Source organism: Oncorhynchus mykiss, chromosome 31 (genome assembly GCF_013265735.2).
Source record: "Oncorhynchus mykiss isolate Arlee chromosome 31, USDA_OmykA_1.1, whole genome shotgun sequence".
NCBI lineage: Eukaryota > Metazoa > Chordata > Actinopteri > Salmoniformes > Salmonidae > Oncorhynchus > Oncorhynchus mykiss.
In genome coordinates, this window is record NC_050571.1 from 15,680,443 (window position 1) to 15,702,596 (window position 22,154).

A 22,154-nucleotide genomic window follows, 5' to 3' on the forward strand; every position below is an offset into this window, starting at 1 on the left:
AGATTGGGACAAGAATTTAGCCCTGGCATCTTGGTAGGGGGGCGGGCTGTTGCCCACTGATCAGCTTAGTATAACAGAACATTTAACAGACCCATGGATCACCAACCATGTCACCTTTTTCATGGTTTATTCTGAAATGAAGTAAAACATTTTGTGGGTGTCATTTTCTACCAGCCACTCAACAACAAAAAATGTATCTAGCCCATCTGGCATTTGCCAGAATTACCAGGTAGCCAATCTGTGCCTGGGAGTCTGGTTACATCATGTGTAACTGCCACTAAGTCACAGCCTGGCCTGGCATGAACTAATTACCTTTTGTGTGGGTGGGGAGGGGGGCTGAATGATGGGGTGTTGTGTCAATTGAGTCTCGGTATTTATGTGGAAGCAGCAGCACTCTGTCCAAGTCAAATTTCCCTTCGGGGACAATAAAGTCTATCATACCATCATATAATATATCCAATCTACACCAGATTTAGCTCACTTCATTTGGATAGTCCATCTGTAGATGCTCTACAGCAGGGGTACTCAACTCCCACCCTACGAGGTCTGGAACCGGCATGTTTTTTGTTCTACCTGAGAGTTAATTGAACACACCTGGTGTCCCAGGTCTAGATCAGTCCCTGATTAGAGGGGAATCACCCACCTGGTGTCCCAGGTCTAAATCAGTCCCTGATTAGAGGGGAATCACCCACCTGGTGTCCCAGGTCTAAATCAGTCCCTGATTAGAGGGGAATCACCCACCTGGTGTCCCAGGTCTAAATCAGTCCCTAGTTTTAGAGGGGAATCACCCACCTGGTGTCCCAGGTCTAAATCAGTCCCTGATTAGAGGGGAATCACCCACCTGGTGTCCCAGGTCTAAATCAGTCCCTAGTTTTAGAGGGGAATCACCCACCTGGTGTCCCAGGTCTAAATCAGTCCCTAGTTTTAGAGGGGAATCACCCACCTGGTGTCCCAGGTCTAAATCAGTCCCTAATTAGAGGGGAACAATGAAAACATGCAGTGGAACTGGCTTCCAGGTCCAGAGTTAGTTTGAGGGCTCTACAGACTATCAGGGACATTTCAACGAACTATCTACTAGCCTTAACCCTAACCTTAACCTTTATCCTAACCCTAAACTTAGCCCTTACCCTTATTCTATACCAAACATAACCCTTAGCCTTATTCTAAACCTATCCCTAAATGTAACCTTAACTAAGCCTTAGCAACAGATAGTTTGTTGATAGATTTACCCTTTATAGAGCATCTACAGATGGAAAATGCGGATGATCCAAATAAAGTGATGACCCAGATCTACCCGTTGTATTTCTACATCAGATCTACCCATTGTATTTCTACCCCATTGTATTTCTACATCAGATCTACCCATTGTATTTCTACATCAGATCTACCCATTGTATTTCTACCCCATTGTATTTCTACATCAGATCTACCCATTGTATTTCTACATCAGATCTACCCATTGTATTTCTACCCCATTGTATTTCTACATCAGATCTACCCATTGTATTTCTACATCAGATCTACCCATTGTATTTCTACATCAGATCTACCCATTGTATTTCTACCCCATTGTATTTCTACATCAGATCTACCCATTGTATTTCTACATCAGATCTACCCATTGTATTTCTACATCAGACTTACCCATTGTATTTCTACCCCATTGTATTTCTACATCAGATTTACCCATTGTATTTCTACCCCATTGTATTTCTACATCAGATCTACCCATTGTATTTCTACATCAGATCTACCCATTGTATTTCTACATCAGATTTACCCATTGTATTTCTACCCCATTGTATTTCTACATCAGATTTACCCATTGTATTTCTACACATTGTATTTCTACATTAGATTTACCCATTGTATTCCTACACATTGTATTTCTACATCAGATTTACCCATTGTATTTCTACCCCATTGTATTTCTACCTCAGATCTACCCATTGTATTTCTAAGTGGGATTCTTACCTGGGTGAGATGTCGCATCCCTGCTGCATGAAGGCTCCCAGGGAGAACCAGAGAGAGTTGAAGATGCCAAACTCGTTGGTCTGTTCCTGATTCTGCTGGTTCTGGCCTGGCTGACCAGGGTTCTGCCCCGACTGTAGCCCAGCACCGGGCCCCGTCGGCTGGGTTGGGGTCTGGGGGTCGGCCTCCTCCTCATAGTCCTCTGCGTGCCACTCGTAGGGGCTGAAGCGGCTCACCAGGAACAGGACCACGCTCACACCGATGTAGGCGAACACGATACACATCCAGATCTCATAGGCCAGCGGGTCCAGGAAGGAGAAGACACCTGGTTTAGACTTGGTGGGCTTCTTTATCATGATGGAGATGCCCAGAGACATGAATGGCTTGGAGAAGTCGATCACTTCTTCTCGGACCAGGGTGATGGTCAGCGGGGCCACCGCCACGTCTGCTTTCTGGAGGAGAGAAGGGGAGGAACAGAGGTAGATAGAGAGGAAGGGAAGGTGGGAGAGAGAGAGGTAGGGAGGGAAGGAGGTAGAGAGATAGGTAGGGAGGGAAGGAGGTAGAGAGGGAGAGAGAGAGAAAGAGAGACATGTTAGCAAGAAATATAGAGTTGTGCTGTCACATTGACCATGAAATACACTCAAGCACAAAAAATGAAAAGCATGAAAAGATTGATCAAATTAAGATCCTACATCTGTAAATAAAAACCTGTTTTCTACATCTGTAAATAAATCCGTAGAGCTAGATACTGTCCAGTACAGTAGGTGTGCTGGACGAGGACAAAGAAGGAAAGAGAATACTGAAGGTAGTCATCATACATGCAGCATAAGACTGAACACACACACAGATTTTGTTTAACAGGAAACACTCAAATCCTGACCTTGATTTCCTGTAGACCCGGTTCTCCCACCCTCATACACACACCAATCTCCCCATAGCATCACACAGACCCTTTCAACAGCAGAGATTGGCACCATGGTGTGCAACGTGTCCTCTTTGTTACAAATTAATTTCCTATGGATGTGTGTGGGCAGATTGCAGGAGATAGGACTGAACAGTTGTTCTTTAGTTACAGTACATACACTTAACCTCCCTGTCACCTGCTGAAGCATTGAGCTGCCCGACTCTGAGTCACAACCAGAGAGAGAGAGAGAGAGAGAGAGAGAGAGAGAGAAGGAGACAGGGAGAGAGAGAGAGAGAGAGAGAGAGAGTCCACTGTGTATTAAGCTATTTAAAGCTTTATTGTTGAGCATTGAATACAGATTTTCTGTGAAAAAATATATACTTCTTTGAAAGGACCAACATGTTTGGCAGACGATATCGATGCAAACATTATAGTGTCAGAAAGATTTTTTTTTGCAGTGACATCAACATAACAATACAATGTTTCAACTATGAACGTTAACCACTTCCAGAAATGTTATGGACACTTATGACCTCCCATTATGAGCACTTACAAACCCTCTTTATAAGCTCTAATGACCATCTTATGAGCACTCACCCCGTACACCAGCTCTCCGACCATGCCGTTCCACATCTTGGTCTCGGGGTCTCTGGCTCCATACTTCCCATCTGAGACCACCTTCAGTTTGTAGTGGTATCCAACGTGCTTGGCAATCTCAGCCGCTAGCTCCACGATGTAGCCCTCGTACTTATCGTTCCCTGACAGCTGATCATGGTTCTTCTTCAGCATCACGTATGGGGATTCCTGTAGGAGAGGGGGTGTGTATACGTTCAGGGTTGGGCTCAATTCCATTTCAATTCCAATTCAGGAAGTACACTGAAATTCCAATTCCTTTTCTCTTCTATGCTTTTCAATAAGGAAAATGTACTTTCTGAATTGACCTGAAGTGAACCCAATCGTGGATACAGTTCCAATATGATCACATTAAAGATCATTATTGGATGGATTGATAAAGGTTAGCACCAGGGAGTGTAATGACATGAAACATTAGTATGACTGCTGGATGAACTGTGATGACAGAGAGTAGGGTCCTTGTAGCAGCCGTAAGGGAAGACATGTTGCAGGAGGCAGCAGGATCAGGTGCACAAGTTGTGCTAAGTAATTCAGACCCTTTGCTATGAGACACTTGAAATTGAGCTCAGGTGCATCCTGTTTCCATGTATCATCCTTGAGATGCTTCTACAACTTGGAATCCACCTGTTTTAAATTCAATTGATTGGACATGATTTGGAAAGGCACACACCTGTCTTTATAGGATACCAAGGTTGACAGTGCATGTCAGAGCAAAAACCAAGCCATGAGTTCAAAGGAATTGTCCGTAGAGTTCCGAGACAGGATGGTGTCGAGGCACACATCTTGGGAAGGGTACCAACCAATTTCTGCAGCATTGAAGGTCCCCAAGAATACAGTGGCCTCCATGATTACCAAATGGAAGAAGTTTGGAACCACCAAGACTCTTCCGAGAGCTGGCCGCCCGGCCAAACTGACCAATCGGGGAAGAAGGGCCTTGGTCAGGGAGGTGACTAAGAACCCGATCGTCACCCGATGGAGCTCCAGGGGTCCTCTGTGGAGATGGGAGAAACTTCCAGAAGGACAACCTTCTCTGCAGCACTCCACTTATCAGGCCTTTATGGTAGAGTGGCCAGACAGAAGCCACTCCTCAGTAAAAGGCACATGACAGCCCGCTTGGAGTTTGCCAAAAGGCACCTAAAGGACTCAGACCATGAGTAACAAGATTCTCTGGTCTGATGAAACCAAGATTGAACTCTTTGTCCTGAATGCCAAGCATCACGTCTGTAAGAAACCTGGCACCATCCCTACGGTGAAGCATGGTGGTGGCAGCATCATGCTGTGGGGATGTTTTTCAGCGGCAGGGACTGGAAGACCCTGCTCCAGAGTGCTGAGGACCTCAGACTGGGGTGAAGGTTGTGGTGGTTAATTTCTTTACTATCAAATGAGGAGAGACAAACTTATCACACAAGTCAGAGTTATACTTAAACTAAATCTTTAATCACTTATTAATAAGGAAGCAGGTCAATACAAAACACACATATAAAGTGAATCGATTGAGTGCTGTAAGATAATGATGGCTGGTCATGGCTGGTCGACGAGTCACCCCCTAGATGATTCTTTGAGAGCCCTGAGACAAAAGTACAAAGGTCTTTTATAGCCAAAATACACCCCTTTCAACCTACATGACGAACAACAGATATATAGAATGGCTCACAAGGTTAAGATCTGTATGAAAGATACCTATAATACATAGCAGACAGTATCTGCTGGGTCAACAGTTTTCACTGTATAGAGACCAGTGTCTGTCCCTCCGACTCCAAACTGGAACCATCTCTCTCTGGTACCGTATAGACCAGTGTCTGGCCCTCCGACTCCATACTGGAACCATCTCTCTCTGGTACGGTATAGACCAGTGTCTGGCCCTCCTACTCCATACTGGAACCATCTCTCTCTGGTACGGTATAGACCAATGTCTGTCCCTCCTACTCCATACTGGAACCATCTCTCTCTGGTACGGTATAGACCAGTGTCTGGCCCTCCGACTCCAAACTGGAACCATCTCTCTCTGATACGGTATAGACCAGTGTCTGGCCCTCCTACTCCATACTGGAACCATCTCTCTCTGGTACGGTATAGACCAGTGTCTGGCCCTCCGACTCCAAACTGGAACCATCTCTCTCTGGTACGGTATAGACCAGTGTCTGGCCCTCCTACTCCAAACTGGAACCATCTCTCTCTGGTACGGTATAGACCAGTGTCTGGCCCTCCTACTCCAAACTGGAACCATCTCTCTCTGGTACGGTATAGACCAGTGTCTGGCCCTCCTACTCCAAACTGGAACCATCTCTCTCTGGTACGGTATAGACCAATGTCTGTCCCTCCTACTCCATACTGGAACCATCTCTCTCTGGTACGGTATAGACCAGTGTCTGGCCCTCCGACTCCAAACTGGAACCATCTCTCTCTGATACGGTATAGACCAGTGTCTGGCCCTCCTACTCCATACTGGAACCATCTCTCTCTGGTACGGTATAGACCAGTGTCTGGCCCTCCGACTCCAAACTGGAACCATCTCTCTCTGGTACGGTATAGACCAGTGTCTGGCCCTCCTACTCCAAACTGGAACCATCTCTCTCTGGTACGGTATAGACCAGTGTCTGGCCCTCCTACTCCAAACTGGAACCATCTCTCTCTGGTACGGTATAGACCAGTGTCTGGCCCTCCTACTCCATACTGGAACCATCTCTCTCTGGTACGGTATAGACCAGTGTCTGGCCCTCCGACTCCAAACTGGAACCATCTCTCTCTGGTACGGTATAGACCCATCCTCAGTGGAACACACACAATAGTTAAGAATACTCTATTCTGTTGCAAAAAACAACCATTTGATGCAATAAAAGTATTATAACATAGTCTTGCAATTTTCCACCATAAGGTTCACTTTCCAACAGGACAACGACCTTAAGCACACAGTCAAGTCTCTGAATGTCCTTGATTGGCCCAACCAGAGCCCAGACTTGAACCCGATCGAACATCTCTGGAGAGACCTGAAAATAGCTGTGCAGCGACGCTCCCCATCCAACCTGACAGAGCTTTAGAGGATCTGCATAGAAGAATGGGAGAAAATTCCCAAATACAGGTGTGCCAAGAGTCGAGGCTGTAATCGCTGCCAAAGGTGCATCAACAAAGTTCTTAGGTTAAGGGTCTGAATACTTATGTAAATGTGATATTTCAGTTTTTTTTATTGTTTTTTTTTACATTTGCAAACATTTCTAAAAACCTGTTTTTGCTTTGTCATCATGGGGTATTGATGAGGTACATTTTTCTTTTTAAAATCAATTTTATATCGCTGTAACCTAACAAAATATGGAAAACGTCAAGGGGTCTGAATACTTTCACTGTATCACTGTCAAAATGACATAACTGATATTCAATGTAAAATGCTTACCAAAATCATTCATTACATTGTATATTAGTCACTCTATAGAATGATCTTCTACCTCATAGGTCAGGCAAATGTGTATGTGGACTTTAACCTTTTATTGCAGTGGGCTAAATCAAGGTCACAGTGTTTCTAGGTAGTCTTAAACAAATCTACTGTGAAACAGAAGTATACACCTCACACACATGGTTTTGGGCTTAAAAAAAGAAGACACCTGTACCATGTCAGATATAGAGTTGACATGTATTACATTTTGAGTTTGCTTCCCAATATTACACATCACAGAAGACTGATTTAAAGGGCTTTTATGTACTCTTTTATGTACTCTTTTATGTACTCTTGGAACACCTTACAAAATACTTTTAAATTGGAAGAACTATTATTCCCAAGAATCTGCTGATATTGAGTGGAATCCATGCGACCCTCAACTTGAACAAGATTCCCAGTACCGGCACTGGCCACACAGCCCCACAGCATGGTGGAACCCCCACCAAATTTTACTGTGGGTAGCAAGTGTTTTTCTTGGAACACTGTGTTCTTTTGCCACCATGCATAACGTCCCTTGTTATGACCAGATAACTCAATCTTTGTTTCATCAGTCCACAGCACCTTATTCCAAAATGAAGCTGGCTTGTCCAAATGTGCGTTTGCATACCTCAAGCAACTCTGTTTGTGGCGTGTGTGCAGAAAAGGCTTCTTCCGCATCACTCTCCCATACAGCTTCTCCTTGTGCAAAGTGCGCTGAATTGTTGAATGATGCACAGTGACACCATCTGCAGCAAGATGATGTTGTAGGTCTTTGGAGGTGGTTTGTGGGCTGTTTTTGACTGTTCTCACCATCCTTTGCCTCTCCGACATTTTACTTGGCCTGCCACTTCTGGCCTTAACAAGAACTGTGCATGTGGTCTTCCATTTCCTCACTATGTTCCTCACAGTGGACACTGACAGCTTAAATCTCTGCGATAGCTTTTGTATCCTTCCTCTAAACCATTATGTTGAACAATCTTTGTTTTCAGGTCATTTGAGAGTTGTTTTGAGGCCCCCATGTTGCCACTCTTCAGAGGAGAGTCAAAGAGAACAACAACTTGCAATTGGCCACCTTAAATACCTTTTCTCATGATTGGATGCACTTGTCTATGAAGTTCAAGGCTTAATGAGCTCACCAAACCAATTGTGTGTTCCAATTAATCAAGTGCTAAGTAGTTACAGGTATTCAAATCAACAGAATGACGAGGGTGCCCACATTTTTACATAGCCTATTTTTCACATCTGATTTAATTTCATACAACTTAATATTGCTACACTAAAAATCTTTGTCTGGACAATACCCCAGTTCTCAGCTTTTATTAGAAAAGGAATGGCATGCCAATGTGATCATTTTCTGTGACGACAGAGTAAATTATTACGCAGCCTCAGAGGGGTGCCCAAACTTTTTCATACGACGGTAACCTGTTGTGCCACAAAGGCTTATGCTGCTGATACTTGGCCAGATTAAACTATAGAAAATAACCTCCTTGTAACCAGATTCTTTATCATCGAACCCACAGGCCCTTCAGAAGACTTATTCATTTAGATTTACAATACCGTTAAAATATTGACACACTGAAGATCGATATTGGATGGATTTAATATCTCTTCATTCAAAGACTCAATCATGGACACTCTTACTAACAGTTGTGGCTGCTTCGTGTGATGTATTGTTGTCTCTACCTTATTGTCCTTTGTGCCCAATAATGTTTGTGCTATGTTTTGTACTGCTACCATGTGGTGCTGCTGCCATGTTGTGTTGCTACCATATTGTTGTCATGTTGTTGTCTTCGGTCTCTCTATATGTAGTGTAGTGATGTCTCTCTTGTCACGATGTGTGTTTTGTCCTATATGTTTATGTAAAAAAATGTAATCCCATCCCCCGTCCCCGCAGGAGGCCTTTTGGTAAGCCGTCATTGTAAATAAGAATTTGTTCTTTAAATTAACTGACTTGACTAGTCACATAAAGGTTAAATAAAAAATAATACACTAATTATAATAGGAGAAGCACCAGACCTAATTTAAGTAGCTGACATAATATTTGCAAAGAGGGACATTGGAATGAGGTAATAACCATACACAGCCCTGGGGAGGTGAGACATAAAATGTTACCAGCTCATAAAGTTTATCACCAGTTTCCTCAAGTTGAGACCATAGATGTGATGAATGCTTTATATTCAGGAGGACATATAGAGTAGCAGCTTACACAGTGATGGAATCAAATGGAGCTACTGAAGCCTTGTTCTATTGAGGAACTCTCCTGGAGAGGTATTTCAATAGGATGGTTAATGTTTGATCATTAAGACATAACAATGGTGGAATAATAATTGTTAATAAGCCTACAATTAAACCAAGAAAGATAATTAGACAATAGATCTTTAGGAATCATTAAATATTTGTCACAACGATGGAGTAGGCCTAAAGTTAGTCACTTACACAATTAGCTATTTCATGATTACATATCATTAGACTGTATGGCCTTTTCACAACCATGGTGTACTTTTCAACCCAGAAAGATCATTATATTTGATAAGAATGGCGGTGCTGCCTGCCCTTGTAGACTGGAGGTTCATTATGTCGACATCACAAAGACACCTGGTGAACCTGACACAGACAGGTTTATTAGTGTGTGTGTTGTGTGTGCGTGTGGGAGAGTACAGCAGACAATCACTGCCAGCCCACCTCTGTTCTGAGAGGTTATCCTATTCCTGTTCTACCAGCCAGACAACCAATTGGACCTTTTCAGAGATATTGGACATCCTAGCAAGATTACAGCTGACATGGCACCTGAGGCCCTGTACTCTCATTTTTTCTTTCTGTCTCTCTCTCTCTTTCTCTCTCTTGCTCTCACACACACTATGCCTCTTTTTCTTTCTTTCTCTTGCTCCATACAAGGCCATTTCTAGCAAACCTGTATTGAACAAACCCAGATAGCACATAACGTTCTAACAACCATGTGTTCCTTAGACATTGGTGAGAGTGTGGTTGTCCTATGGTTATTTTGCATACAACCTTCCCACAACATTCTGGGAATGGTGCAGGATAGTTGCTTGACTTTGGAACATTTTCAGCACTTTTAAGGAACTTGACAAAATAACATTATTGGTTCAAGGTTCTATTTAAAGTAATGTTCTCAAACTGTTCCAAGAAACAACGTTCTTCTGTGGCAATTTCAGTACTTCAGCATAACGTTTTCTGCAGGTTTCTTTGTGGTTCTACTGAAAGTCAGGTTGTCAGAACATTAAGAAAACTTTTCATAAAAACCACAACGTTACGTTCAAAGAATGTTATGGAAAAACATATCCATTCCGTTCTCAGCGTCAACAACAAAACTCTCTCTATCCTCTATCTTGTTAAGTTTGTTCAGGAGTGTTGGCCGCACCCACTAATCGGCCACACCTGATCTTAATGAGTGCTTGTTTACTTTGAAATGGGTTTATTTTTGAATACAGTGCCTTGCGAAAGTATTCGGCCCCCTTGAACTTTGCGACCTTTTGCCACATTTCAGGCTTCAAACATAAAGATATAAAACTGTATTTTTTTTGTGAAGAATCAACAACAAGTGGGACACAATCATGAAGTGGAACGACATTAATTGGATATTTCAAACCCCTTTACTTTCAGTGCAGCAAACTCTCTCCAGAAGTTCAGTGAGGATCTCTGAATGATCCAATGTTGACCTAAATGACTAATGATGATAAATACAATCCACCTGTGTGTAATCAAGTCTCCGTATAAATGCACCTGCACTGTGATAGTCTCAGAGGTCCGTTAAAAGCGCAGAGAGCATCATGAAGAACAAGGAACACACCAGGCAGGTCCGAGATACTGTTGTGAAGAAGTTTAAAGCCGGATTTGGATACAAAAAGATTTCCCAAGCTTTAAACATCCCAAGGAGCACTGTGCAAGCGATAATATTGAAATGGAAGGAGTATCAGACCACTGCAAATCTACCAAGACCTGGCCGTCCCTCTAAACTTTCAGCTCATACAAGGAGAAGACTGATCAGAGATGCAGCCAAGAGGCCCATGATCACTCTGGATGAACTGCAGAGATCTACAGCTGAGGTGGGAGACTCTGTCCATAGGACAACAATCAGTCGTATATTGCACAAATCTGGCCTTTATGGAAGAGTGGCAAGAAGAAAGCCATTTCTTAAAGATATCCATACAAAGTGTCGTTTAAAGTTTGCCACAAGCCACCTGGGAGACGCACCAAACATGTGGAAGAAGGTGCTCTGGTCAGATGAAACCAAAATTGAACTTTTTGGCAACAATGCAAAACGTTATGTTTGGCGTAAAAGCAACACAGCTCATCACCCTGAACACACCATGCCCACTGTCAAACATGGTGGTGGCAGCATCATGGTTTGGGCCTGCTTTTCTTCAGCAGGGACAGGGAAGATGGTTAAAATTGATGGGAAGATGGATGGAGCCAAATACAGGACCATTCTGGAAGAAAACCTGATGGAGTCTGCAAAAGACCTGAGACTGGGACGGAGATTTGTCTTCCAACAAGACAATGATCCAAAACATAAAGCAAAATCTACAATGGAATGGTTCAAAAATAAACATATCCAGGTGTTAGAATGGCCAAGTCAAAGTCCAGACCTGAATCCAATCGAGAATCTGTGGAAAGAACTGAAAACTGCTGTTCACAAATGCTCTCCATCCAACCTCACTGAGCTCGAGCTGTTTTGCAAGGGGGAATGGGAAAAAAATTCAGTCTCTCGATGTGCAAAACTGATAGAGACATACCCCAAGCGACTTACAGCTGTAATCGCAGCAAAAGGTGGCGCTACAAAGTATTAACTTAAGGGGGCTGAATAATTTTGCACGCCCAATTTTTCAGTTTTTGATTTGTTAAAAAAGTTTGAAATATCCAATAAATGTCGTTCCACTTCATGATTGTGTCCCACTTGTTGTTGATTCTTCACAAAAAAATACAGTTTTATATCTTTATGTTTGAAGCCTGAAATGTGGCAAAAGGTCGCAAAGTTCAAGGGGGCCGAATACTTTCGCAAGGCACTGTAGACCAAAATGAACAGCTTTTTAGCATGCCATGTTTATGAGCAAAACAAATATGGCATGCTAACTCCATCCTGGTGGATGCAGTGGACTCATTTCAAGGATAGAGAACAGAAGATCATAGGTTAAAATCTCACTGGCACCGTGCCACAATAAAAAATACATCTGTGGCATGATTAATGCCAAAGCAAATGAATTTCCAACAGTTTACCCAAACTAAGCTAGCAGCGTTATTAAAAGTCTTATTGAAACATTCAGTAAACTTTGTATTATTCAAAAACCTCTAAATAACGTATAATTACTGTTCTCAGAATGTTAATAAAACCTCCCAGGAAAACATTCAGGGAATCATAGCACAACGTTCTCAGAACCTCCATGCAACTAAAATGTAACGTTCCCAGAGAAGGTGAAATGTTCACTTCCGTTCTCAGAACGTTTAAAAAACATTCTGTTTTACAGGTCAGGCACCGTATGGCTTCGTTCCCAGAACCAATGGAAAACCAATAACGGACGTTCCAACAACTTCCAAGGAACCAAATGTGCAAGCTGGGAACCAACTAAATAAGTGAAAATGTCAAAGAGCGATAGAGCTCTAGATGAGCTAGATGTCCAGAGCAGTAATGGTACACTTGAGGAAGTAGTGGAGGAGAACCAATACCCACAAGTCGTTTCAAGCTACAGTAGCAATTTAAGCTCAGACTGCGCCCAGCGCACAAATCCTTACATTTGATATTTTATCAGCTGCTGTAGAGGCCAGTTTTCCTCTGTGTGTTATGGTAATAACTGTCCCCCTGCTGGTTACAGATGAGTGGAATGTAATCATCACTACACACAGAGCCTCTAGGTCTGGCAGAGAGACAGGACCCCAGGGAGGGAGTGGAGAGACAGGTCCGTTTCAGAGCAGTTTGACAGGCCAACACACACACACCACACTTACGCCACATATACACAGACACAAAAACAAACACAAGCACGCACGCACACACACAGATAGCAGGTCCACTAGGACTCACTCCCGCACTGACCTATAATAGGTCAACAGAGACCGGCTGCCACTCAGGCGGAGAACCAACACACATACAGAACACCATGGCTTTGGACAATCTTCTAGAAATGCACCTGTTCTTCCTTCCTTATGGACCCTTTCCTCTTTCATTCCTTCCTAACATCCTAAAAACAGAGATAATCAAAGTATTCTTATACAGTATCTCATGCCTGACAGTTGATGAGGTTTCTTGAACAGTGTAATAATTCCTCTTGGAAAGACAATTTAGTTGTATTCTATAGTTGCGCCCATAGTAAACATATATATACAGTTGAAGTCGGAAGTTTACATACACTTAGGTTGGAGTCATTAAAACTCCACACATTTCTTGTTAACAAACTATAGTTTTGGCAAGTTGGTTAGGACATCTACTTTGTGCTTGACACACGTAATTTTTACAACAATTAAAATATTATTTCACTTATAATTCACTGTATCACAATTCCAGTGGGTCAGAGGTTTAAGTACACAAAGTTCACTGTGCCTTCAAACAGCTTGGAAAATTCCAGAAATGGATGTCATGGCTTTAGAAGCTTCTGATAGGCTAATTGACATCATTTGAGTCAATTGGAGGTGTACCTGTGGACGTATTTTAAGGACATAATGACCATTGTTATGTTTGGAGGAAAAAGGGGGAGGCTTGCAAGCCGAAGAACACCATTCCAACCATGAAGCACGGGGGTGGCAGCATCATGTTGTGGGGGTGCTTTGCTGCAGGAGGGACTGGTGCACTTCACAAAATAGATGGCATCACGAGAAAGGACAATTATGTGGATATATTGAAGCAACATCTCAAGACATCAGTTAGGAAGTTAAAGCTTGGTCGCAAATGGGTCTTCCAAATGGACAATGACCCCAAGCATACTTCCAAAGTTGTGCTTCACCTGAAATGCGTTTCCAATGGTCTTGAAGGAGTCCCCAAATATGCTGAGCACTTGTTGGCTGCTTTTCCTTCACTCTGTGGTATGACTCATCCCAAACCATCTCGATTTGGTTGAGGTCGGGGTACTGTGGAGGCCAGGTCATCTGATGCAGCACTCCATCACTCTCCTTCTTGGTCAAATAGTCCTTACACAGCCTGGAGGTGTGTTGGGTCATTGTCCTTTTGAAAAACAAATGATAATCCCACTAAGCCCAAACCAGATGGGATGGCGTATCGCTGCAGAATGCTGTGGTAGCCATGCTGGTTAAGTGTGACTTGAATTCTAAATTAATCACAGACAGTGTCACCAGCAAAGCACCCCCACACCACACCACTTCCTCCATGCTTCACGGTGGGAACCACACATGCAGAGATCATATGTTCATCCAGGCCACGTCTCACAAAAAAATCTCACATTTGGACTCCAGACCAAAGGCCAAATTTCCACCAGACTTATGTCCATTGCTCATGTTTCTGGACCCAAGCAAGTCTCTTCTTCTTATTGGTGTCCTTTAGTAGTGGTTTCCTTACAGCAATTCGACATGAAGGCCTGATTCACAGTCTCCTCTGAACAGTTGATGTTGAGATGTGTCTGTTACTTGAACTCTGTGAAGCATTTATTTGGACTGTAATTTCTGAGGCTGGTAACTCTAATGAACTTATCCTCTGCAGCAGAGATAATTCTGGGTCTTCCATTCCTGTGGCGGTCCTCATGAAAGACAGTTTCATCACAGCGCCTAATGATTTTTTGAGACTGCACTTGAAGAAACTTTCAAAGTTCTTTATATTTTCCGTATTGACTGACCTTCATGTCTTAAAGTAATGATGGACTGTCGTTTCTCTTTGCATATTTGAGCTGCTCTTGCCATAATATGGACTTGGTCTTTTACCAAATAGGGCTATTTTCTGTATACCCCTCCTACCTTGTCACAACACAACTGATTGGCTCAAACGCATTAAGAAGGAAAGAAATTCCACAAATGAACTTTTAAGAAGGCACACCTGTTAATTGAAATGCATTCCAGGTGACTACTTCATGAAGCTGGTTGAGAGAATGCCAAGATTGTGCAAAGCTGTCATCAAGGCAAAGGGTGGCTACTTTTGAAGATTCTCAAATATAAAATATATTTAGATTTGTTTAACACTTTTTGGGTTAGTACATGATTCCATATGTGTTATTACATAGTTTTGATGTCTTCACTATTATTCTACAAGAAAAACTATTGAATGAGTAAGTGTTCTAAAACTTTTTGGGGCAATTCCACTAAAAGAAAACCCAACACTTAGATTCAGGTCTATAGCCTTGTCTTAAAACAACACTATGTCTTCCTGTAAAGGCACCAAGCCTTTCAGTTATCCTTTCCCCCTTCCTCCTCACACACACACACACACACACACACACACACACACACACACACACACACACACACACACACACACACACACACACACACACACACACATACACACACACACACACACACACACAGCTTTGCCTCTCCCCCTCCTCAGCACTCGTCTTAACAAGGCTCTGCAGGACAGGCGGGCTGCTGAAATCCCTCACCCCAATAACCCTCTCTGTGGAGGTATGCTGTAGGCCTGGGGGTCTGGATGGAACAAACCTTAGCCCAGATCCCTTCTCCCTGGAACAATCCTCAGCCCAGCTCCCTTCTCCCTCTCCACCCACCTTTAACAGACCACTAAGACCTTAGCTCGCTGATTCTTCACTACGGTTTACAGCAAAACCTAATGACTGAATTGTCTAAATGTGTGTGTTGGTAGTGTGGTTGTGAGTTACTCTATGCAGACCTGGCAATATCCCCCATACCACCCACCTCCCACTACCCCAAGCTAGAGGGCCTGGAGCCTGTCCTCCATACCTACCACCTCCCACTACCCCAAGCTAGAGGACCTGGAGCCTCATACCTACCACCTCCCACTACCCCAAGCTGGAGGACCTGAAGCCTCATACCTACCACCTCCCACTATCCCAAGCTAGAGGACCTGGAGCCTCATACCACCCACCTCCCACTACCCCAAGCTAGAGGGCCTGGAGCCTGTCCTCCATACCTACCACCTCCCACTACCCCAAGCTAGAGGACCTGGAGCCTCATACCTACCACCTCCCACTACCCCAAGCTAGAGGACCTGGAGCCTCATACCTACCACCTCCCACTACCCCAAGCTAGAGGACCTGGAGCCTCATACCTACCACCTCCCACTACCCCAAGCTAGAGGACCTGGAGCCTCATACCTACCACCTCCCACTACCCCAAGCTAGAGGGCCTGGAGCCTCATACCTACCACCTCCCACTACCCCAAGCTAGAGGGCCTGGAGCCTGTCCTCCATACCTACCACCTCCCACTACCCCAAGCTAGAAGACCTGGAGCCTCATACCTACCACCTCCCACTACCCCAAGCTAGAAGACCTGGAGCCTCATACCTACCACCTCCCACTACCCCAAGCTAGAGGACCTGGAGCCTCATACCTACCACCTCCCACTACCCCAAGCTAGAGGACCTGGAGCCTCATACCTACCACCTCCCACTACCCCAAGCTAGAGGACCTGGAGCCTCATACCTACCACCTCCCACTACCCCAAGCTAGAGGTCCTGGAGCCTCATACCTACCACCTCCCACTACCCCAAGCTAGAAGACCTGGAGCCTCATACCTACCACCTCCCACTACCCAAAGCTAGAGGACCTGGAGCCTGTCCTCCATCCATAAGTTAGAGGCCCTGTCTGTGGGCAGGAGACATAGGAGACAGGAGACACAATAGAATAGTTTAACTTTTCTACTATGGGGGATAGTAGATTGACATAGGCTAGTGATGTTGCTGTTCCTTACTGGTCTACTGTGGAAAAGTAAATGGCTGAGGAAAAGTAAATGTGAACAGTTATTCTAACATCTTTAAATTCTGCATCGGAATTCGGTAAGGAGCACCTCGAGTTTCATGTTCTGTTAAAATGAATTACCATAATCTAAATGTGATTTATTTTATTCTGAGCACCGTGGGTGGACACCCTAATCAGGTTACGCACATCCAATGCATATGGGTCCGGTAAATTTCTCAAATGTACGGTAAATGAAAATGCTGCCGGTCACATTTTCCTAATGAAAACCCTGACACACCCACACACACACTAACCAGGATGGTGGTAACTATGTAGGTCCTGTTCTGTAGGCCGTAGCTGCTGTCGTTGGTTCCTCTCATGAAGGTGGCTGTGCTCACATACTTCTCGTCCTCGTTCCAGTAGCCCACCTGATACACATACAAGATAAACAGACAAGTGAAAAAACTGAAGGGCCATGAAGGAAACCTGGATTTGATCTGATACTCAACTGTACAGATATGATGTTAGACTGCAATGAAACACTAATGGACATGAATCCCAATATTTGACATCAAATAAGCTTCTATAAGATCCCATTAGATCCCATATGGTCCTACAGATCTCATGACTCACCTTCTTAGGTCCAGAGGGGGCTAGCTCCATGACACTGACAGTGAAGTTGGTCCTGCGTCCTTTCTCATTGAACTGGATATGACCTGTCAGGCCATCGATACGCACCTGACACATCAATAACACAGAGACACAGGGAGCAGTTACGATATAGGTTTTGAGGTGTAGTCTTCTATTAGCCTCATTAACAGAGAACATGAGCTGGAGTTCAGTTTCTTCGAGAGCCTTGTCTGGATGTTCATTGGAGTCTGTATAGCATGTATTATGCATGTGTGTGTGTGTGTGTGCGTGCGTGCGTGCGTGCGTGCGTGCACTGGGTGTTAAAAACATTAAGAACACCTGCTCTTTCCATGACATAGACTGACCAGGTGAATCCAGGTGAAAGCTATGATCCTTTATTGATGTCACCTGTTAAATCCACTTCAATCAGTGTAGATGAAGGGGAGGAGACAGGTGTCAAAGCCTGTATTTTCTATGGTAGAGTAGGTCAGGGATTGACTATGGGTTTTAGTCTAGTTTATTATTTCTTTGTGGGGTTCTAGGTTTAATTTTCTATGTTGGTGATTGTGTATGATTCCCAATTAGAGGCAGCTGGTAATCGTTGTCTCTAAATGGGGATCATACTTAAGTTGCATTTTTCCACCTGTGGGGTATGGGATATTGTTTATGTAACTGTGTTTGGAGTTAGTGCATCTCTGTAGTCACGGTTTGTTTGTTGTTTTGTTAAGTTTCATTATGATTGAAGCATGTGGAACTCTACAGTCGCTGCGCCTTGGTCCATCTCTACAAACAAACGTGACAGAATTCCCATCCACAAAGAACCGAGCAGCGTGCCCAGGAAGGGGAAGGGATCCTGGATGGGAAGGGATCCTGGACTTGGGAGGAAATCCTGGCAAGACAGGATCGCCTTCCTTGGCGGGGGAGTCGCCTAGGAGCATGAGAGGACAGCGACGACGTCGGGGAGGAAGGCCACAGAAACCCCAAGAAAATGTTGGTGGGGGGCACATGGAGCAGTCGGCGGAGCCGAGGAGTGAACCAGAGCCAGTCTGGGAGAAGAGGTAGAATTTGGAGGAGAGTTGTTGAGTTGGTGGAGGATGCACGGCATTTGCCTAAGGAACGTGTTGTCAGTTTAGTGCCACCTGAGTCAGCTCCCCGTAATCGTCCTGAGAAGTGTGTTAAAGTTCTGGTACAATTGATGCCGGCTATACGCACCAGGTCTCCAGTGCGTCCTCACAGACCAGTACGTCCTGTGCCAGCTCCTCGCACTTGCCGTGCGAAGGTTGTCATCTGTCCAGGACACGTTGTGCCAGCTCTACGCTCCAGACCTCCAGTGCGCCTCCACAGCCCAGTACGTCCTGTGCCAGCTCCTCGCACTTGCCGTGCGAAGGTTGTCATCTGTCCAGGACACGTTGTGCCAGCTCTACGCTCCAGACCTCCAGTGCGCCTCCACAGCCCAGTACGTCCTGTGCCTGCTCCTCGCATTCTCCCTCAAGTGCGCCTTCCCAGTCAGGTACGTCCTGTGCCTGCTCCTTGCATTCACCTTGGAGTGCGTGTTCCCAGGCAGGTGCGTCCTGTGCCTGCTACTCCTGAAGTGTGGAGGATGCACGGCATTTGCCTAAGGAACGTGTTGTCAGTTTAGTGCCACCTGAGTCAGCTCCCCGTAATCGTCCTGAGAAGTGTGTTAAAGTTCTGGTACAATTGATGCCGGCTATACGCACCAGGTCTCCAGTGCGTCCTCACAGACCAGTACGTCCTGTGCCAGCTCCTCGCACTTGCCGTGCGAAGGTTGTCATCTGTCCAGGACACGTTGTGCCAGCTCTACGCTCCAGACCTCCAGTGCGCCTCCACAGCCCAGTACGTCCTGTGCCTGCTCCTCGCATTCTCCCTCAAGTGCGCCTTCCCAGTCAGGTACGTCCTGTGCCTGCTCCTTGCATTCACCTTGGAGTGCGTGTTCCCAGGCAGGTGCGTCCTGTGCCTGCTACTCCTGAAGTGTGTGTAACCAGTCTGGTGCCACCTGTGCCGGCCCCACGCATCAGGCCTCCAGTGCGCCTCCCCAGTCCAGAGCTTCCGGCGACAGTTCCCAGTCCAGAGCTTCCGGCGACAGTTCCCAGTCCAGAGCTTCCGGCAACAGTTCCCAGTCCAGAGCTTCCGGCGACAGTTCCCAGTCCAGAGCTTCCGGCGACAGTCCCCAGTCCAGAGCTTCCGGCGACAGTTCCCAGTCCAGAGCTTCCGGCGACAGTTCCCAGTCCAGAGCTTCCGGCGACAGTCCCCAGTCCAGAGCTTCCGGCGACAGTTCCCAGTCCAGAGCTTCCGGCGACAGTTCCCAGTCCAGAGCTTCCGGCGACAGTTCCCAGTCCAGAGCTTCCGGCGACGGTCCCCGGTCCAGAGCTTCCGGCGTCGGTCCCCGGTCCGGAACCTCCTGAGACAGTCCATGGACCGGAATCTCCTGTGAACCTCATGGACCGGAATCTCCAGAACCTCCAGCTCCATGGCCGGAGCCTTGCCCTGCGCCAATGCCCAGAGCCTTGCCCTGCGCCGATGCCCAGTCTAAGCACGGCGTCCAGTCCAGCCCCAAGGCCAAGGCAGGAGCCTTCCTCGGCATCTAGGTCCAGTCCAGGCACAGTGTTTAGCCTGGGTCCATGGCTGGATCCGCAGGATAAGCGGGTACTTCGCCCCACACCAGAACCGCCCCCGATGCTGGCAGATAAGCGGGTACTTCGCCCCACACCAGAACCACCACCGACACCCCCCCCCCTAACCCTCCCTTTTTTGTTTCAGGTTTTGCGGTCGGAGTCTGCACCTTTGAGGGGGGGGTATTGTTCATTTTGTTGTTTTGTTAAGTTTCACTATGATTGAAGCATGTGGAACACTACAGTCGCTGCGCCTTGGTCCATCTCTACAAACAAACGTGACAACAGGTTAAAGAAGGATTTTTAAGCCTTGAGATAATTGAGACATGGATTGTGTATGTGTGCCATTCAGAGGGTGAATGGACAATATAAAATGTTTAAGTGCCTTCGAACAGTGTATGGTAGTAGATGCTAAGAACTGCACTGCTGCTGGGTTCCTAACACTTAACAGTTTCCTGTGTGTATCAAGAATGGTCCACCACCCAAAGAACATCCAGCCAACTGTAGGAAGCATTGGAGTCAACATGAGCCAGCATCCCTGTGGAATGCTTTCAACTCCTTGTAGAGTCTATGCCACAACGAATTGAGGCTGTTCTGAGGGCAAAACTTGGTGCAACACAATATTAGGAAGGTGTTCCTAATGTTTTGTACACTCAGTGTATGCGTGTGAGTGTGTGTGTAGTGTCTGCAGCATGTGTTCAGTGCAGCATGCTAGTGTTGGCAGCATGATGGGTTTAATTGAGCGAGTGGGGCATCAATCTCCTCTCTACCCACAGGCAGATAGATGTCTGCATTCACTCGGACCAGACCACAGCTAGACACAACCCATGGAGGCACTGTGTGCTTGTGTGTGTGTGTGTGTGTGTGTGTGTGAGGAATATATAGAGGGGAGAGTGTGTGTGTGTGTGTGTGTGTGTGTGTGTGTGTGGAATATATAGAGGGGAGAGAGTGTGTGTGTGTGTGTGTGTGTGTGTATACAGGTGTGTGGATGTGCGTGTGTATGCACAAGAGTGAGTGTGTGTGTGCATCAATTAGACCACAGTTCCACAGAGCCACACCAGAGAGATCAGTGTGAGACTCTGAGAGCATCTGTCTGTTTAAAAGCTCAAGTCGAGGGCCCAACTAAAATATGAATACAATAACATCTTAATAACTACATCCAACTAGTAATGTCGTCAGTACCAGAAAACAGCTACCCTACTGCTAGCTGATATTGATAATCAATCCAGTTCACAGCATATTCCTCTGTAGGCACGTCTAGGGCAATTACTAATAATCACACAGCAATATCGGTTTATTCAGGTTGTCTGAAAACCTATTGAGCCCTGTCTTTTCTGCCTCTCTTTCAGTGAATCAGGTCATCTCCATAGTAATCAGAGACGCTTTCTGCCGTACATGCCTTCAAACTACCGTAAAATCATGCCCTGACCTAAGGAAATGTCTATGCAACACCTTTAAACAATTCCCTAATATGTTTTAGATGTTTTACGCAACCGGGCCCTGACGTTTATCCACGTTTCTCCAAACCTAAATGTGTTTTTGACACCTGGGTTGCTCCTCCTTCATGCGGCTCCTCCTGTATTAATTCTGAATGGTTAAGGTAAGAGTTAAGGTTTGGGTAGGGTTAAAATAAAAACAACTCCATGGTTAAGTTTAGGCGTTCATTCTGAATGGTTAAGTTAAGGGTTAAGGTTTGGGATAGTATAAAAATCAACACACAAAAACAAGTGTCTACGTCCACCCATCATCCCCGTCCTAGCAAAACCCAAGCCTACTTGATGGTAATAGCGCTCACCGCTGCCCCTAGTGGCGGGATTTGAAGGCATCTCCTGACGTCCTCACGACTTGGATTAAGGTCTAATTATGAAGTGAATCTTGAGTGGCCCGGCTGCTCTCTCACCATCTCTGTAATACTAAACCAAGTGCTTTATTTCATTCCCATCTCAGAACACTGCATAACTAAACTCCATTGTTGATGTCATATTCTATGATGATCACAGGCAGGTTTTATTGCCTGCAGGTTTTGTTTACCTAACATGATGTCACATTCCATCCAAGAAGCTCATAGGTGACTCAATGGGAATGTTAGGTGACAGAATAGAGATATAAATTGTTCAGCAGGGCCCGACTCAGAATGGGTTAGCCA

The 22,154-nt window shown here is 45.2% G+C and overlaps 1 protein-coding gene across 3 annotated transcripts in view; it reads right to left on the minus strand.

The window, feature by feature from the left end:
- Nucleotides 1-22,154, minus strand: part of LOC110504385 (glutamate receptor 1-like) — a 181,094-nt gene that overhangs the window by 47,841 nt on the left and 111,099 nt on the right. For all 3 annotated transcript variants that reach the window (XM_036969868.1, XM_036969866.1, XM_036969867.1), the window contains exons 8-11: nt 17,382-17,486; nt 17,063-17,176; nt 3,473-3,679; nt 1,975-2,423 (exon numbers count right to left, since the gene is read on the minus strand). In XM_036969868.1, the coding sequence (XP_036825763.1) occupies nt 1,975-2,423; nt 3,473-3,679; nt 17,063-17,176; nt 17,382-17,486 (875 nt within the window). The remainder of the gene's footprint in view (nt 1-1,974; nt 2,424-3,472; nt 3,680-17,062; nt 17,177-17,381; nt 17,487-22,154) is intronic.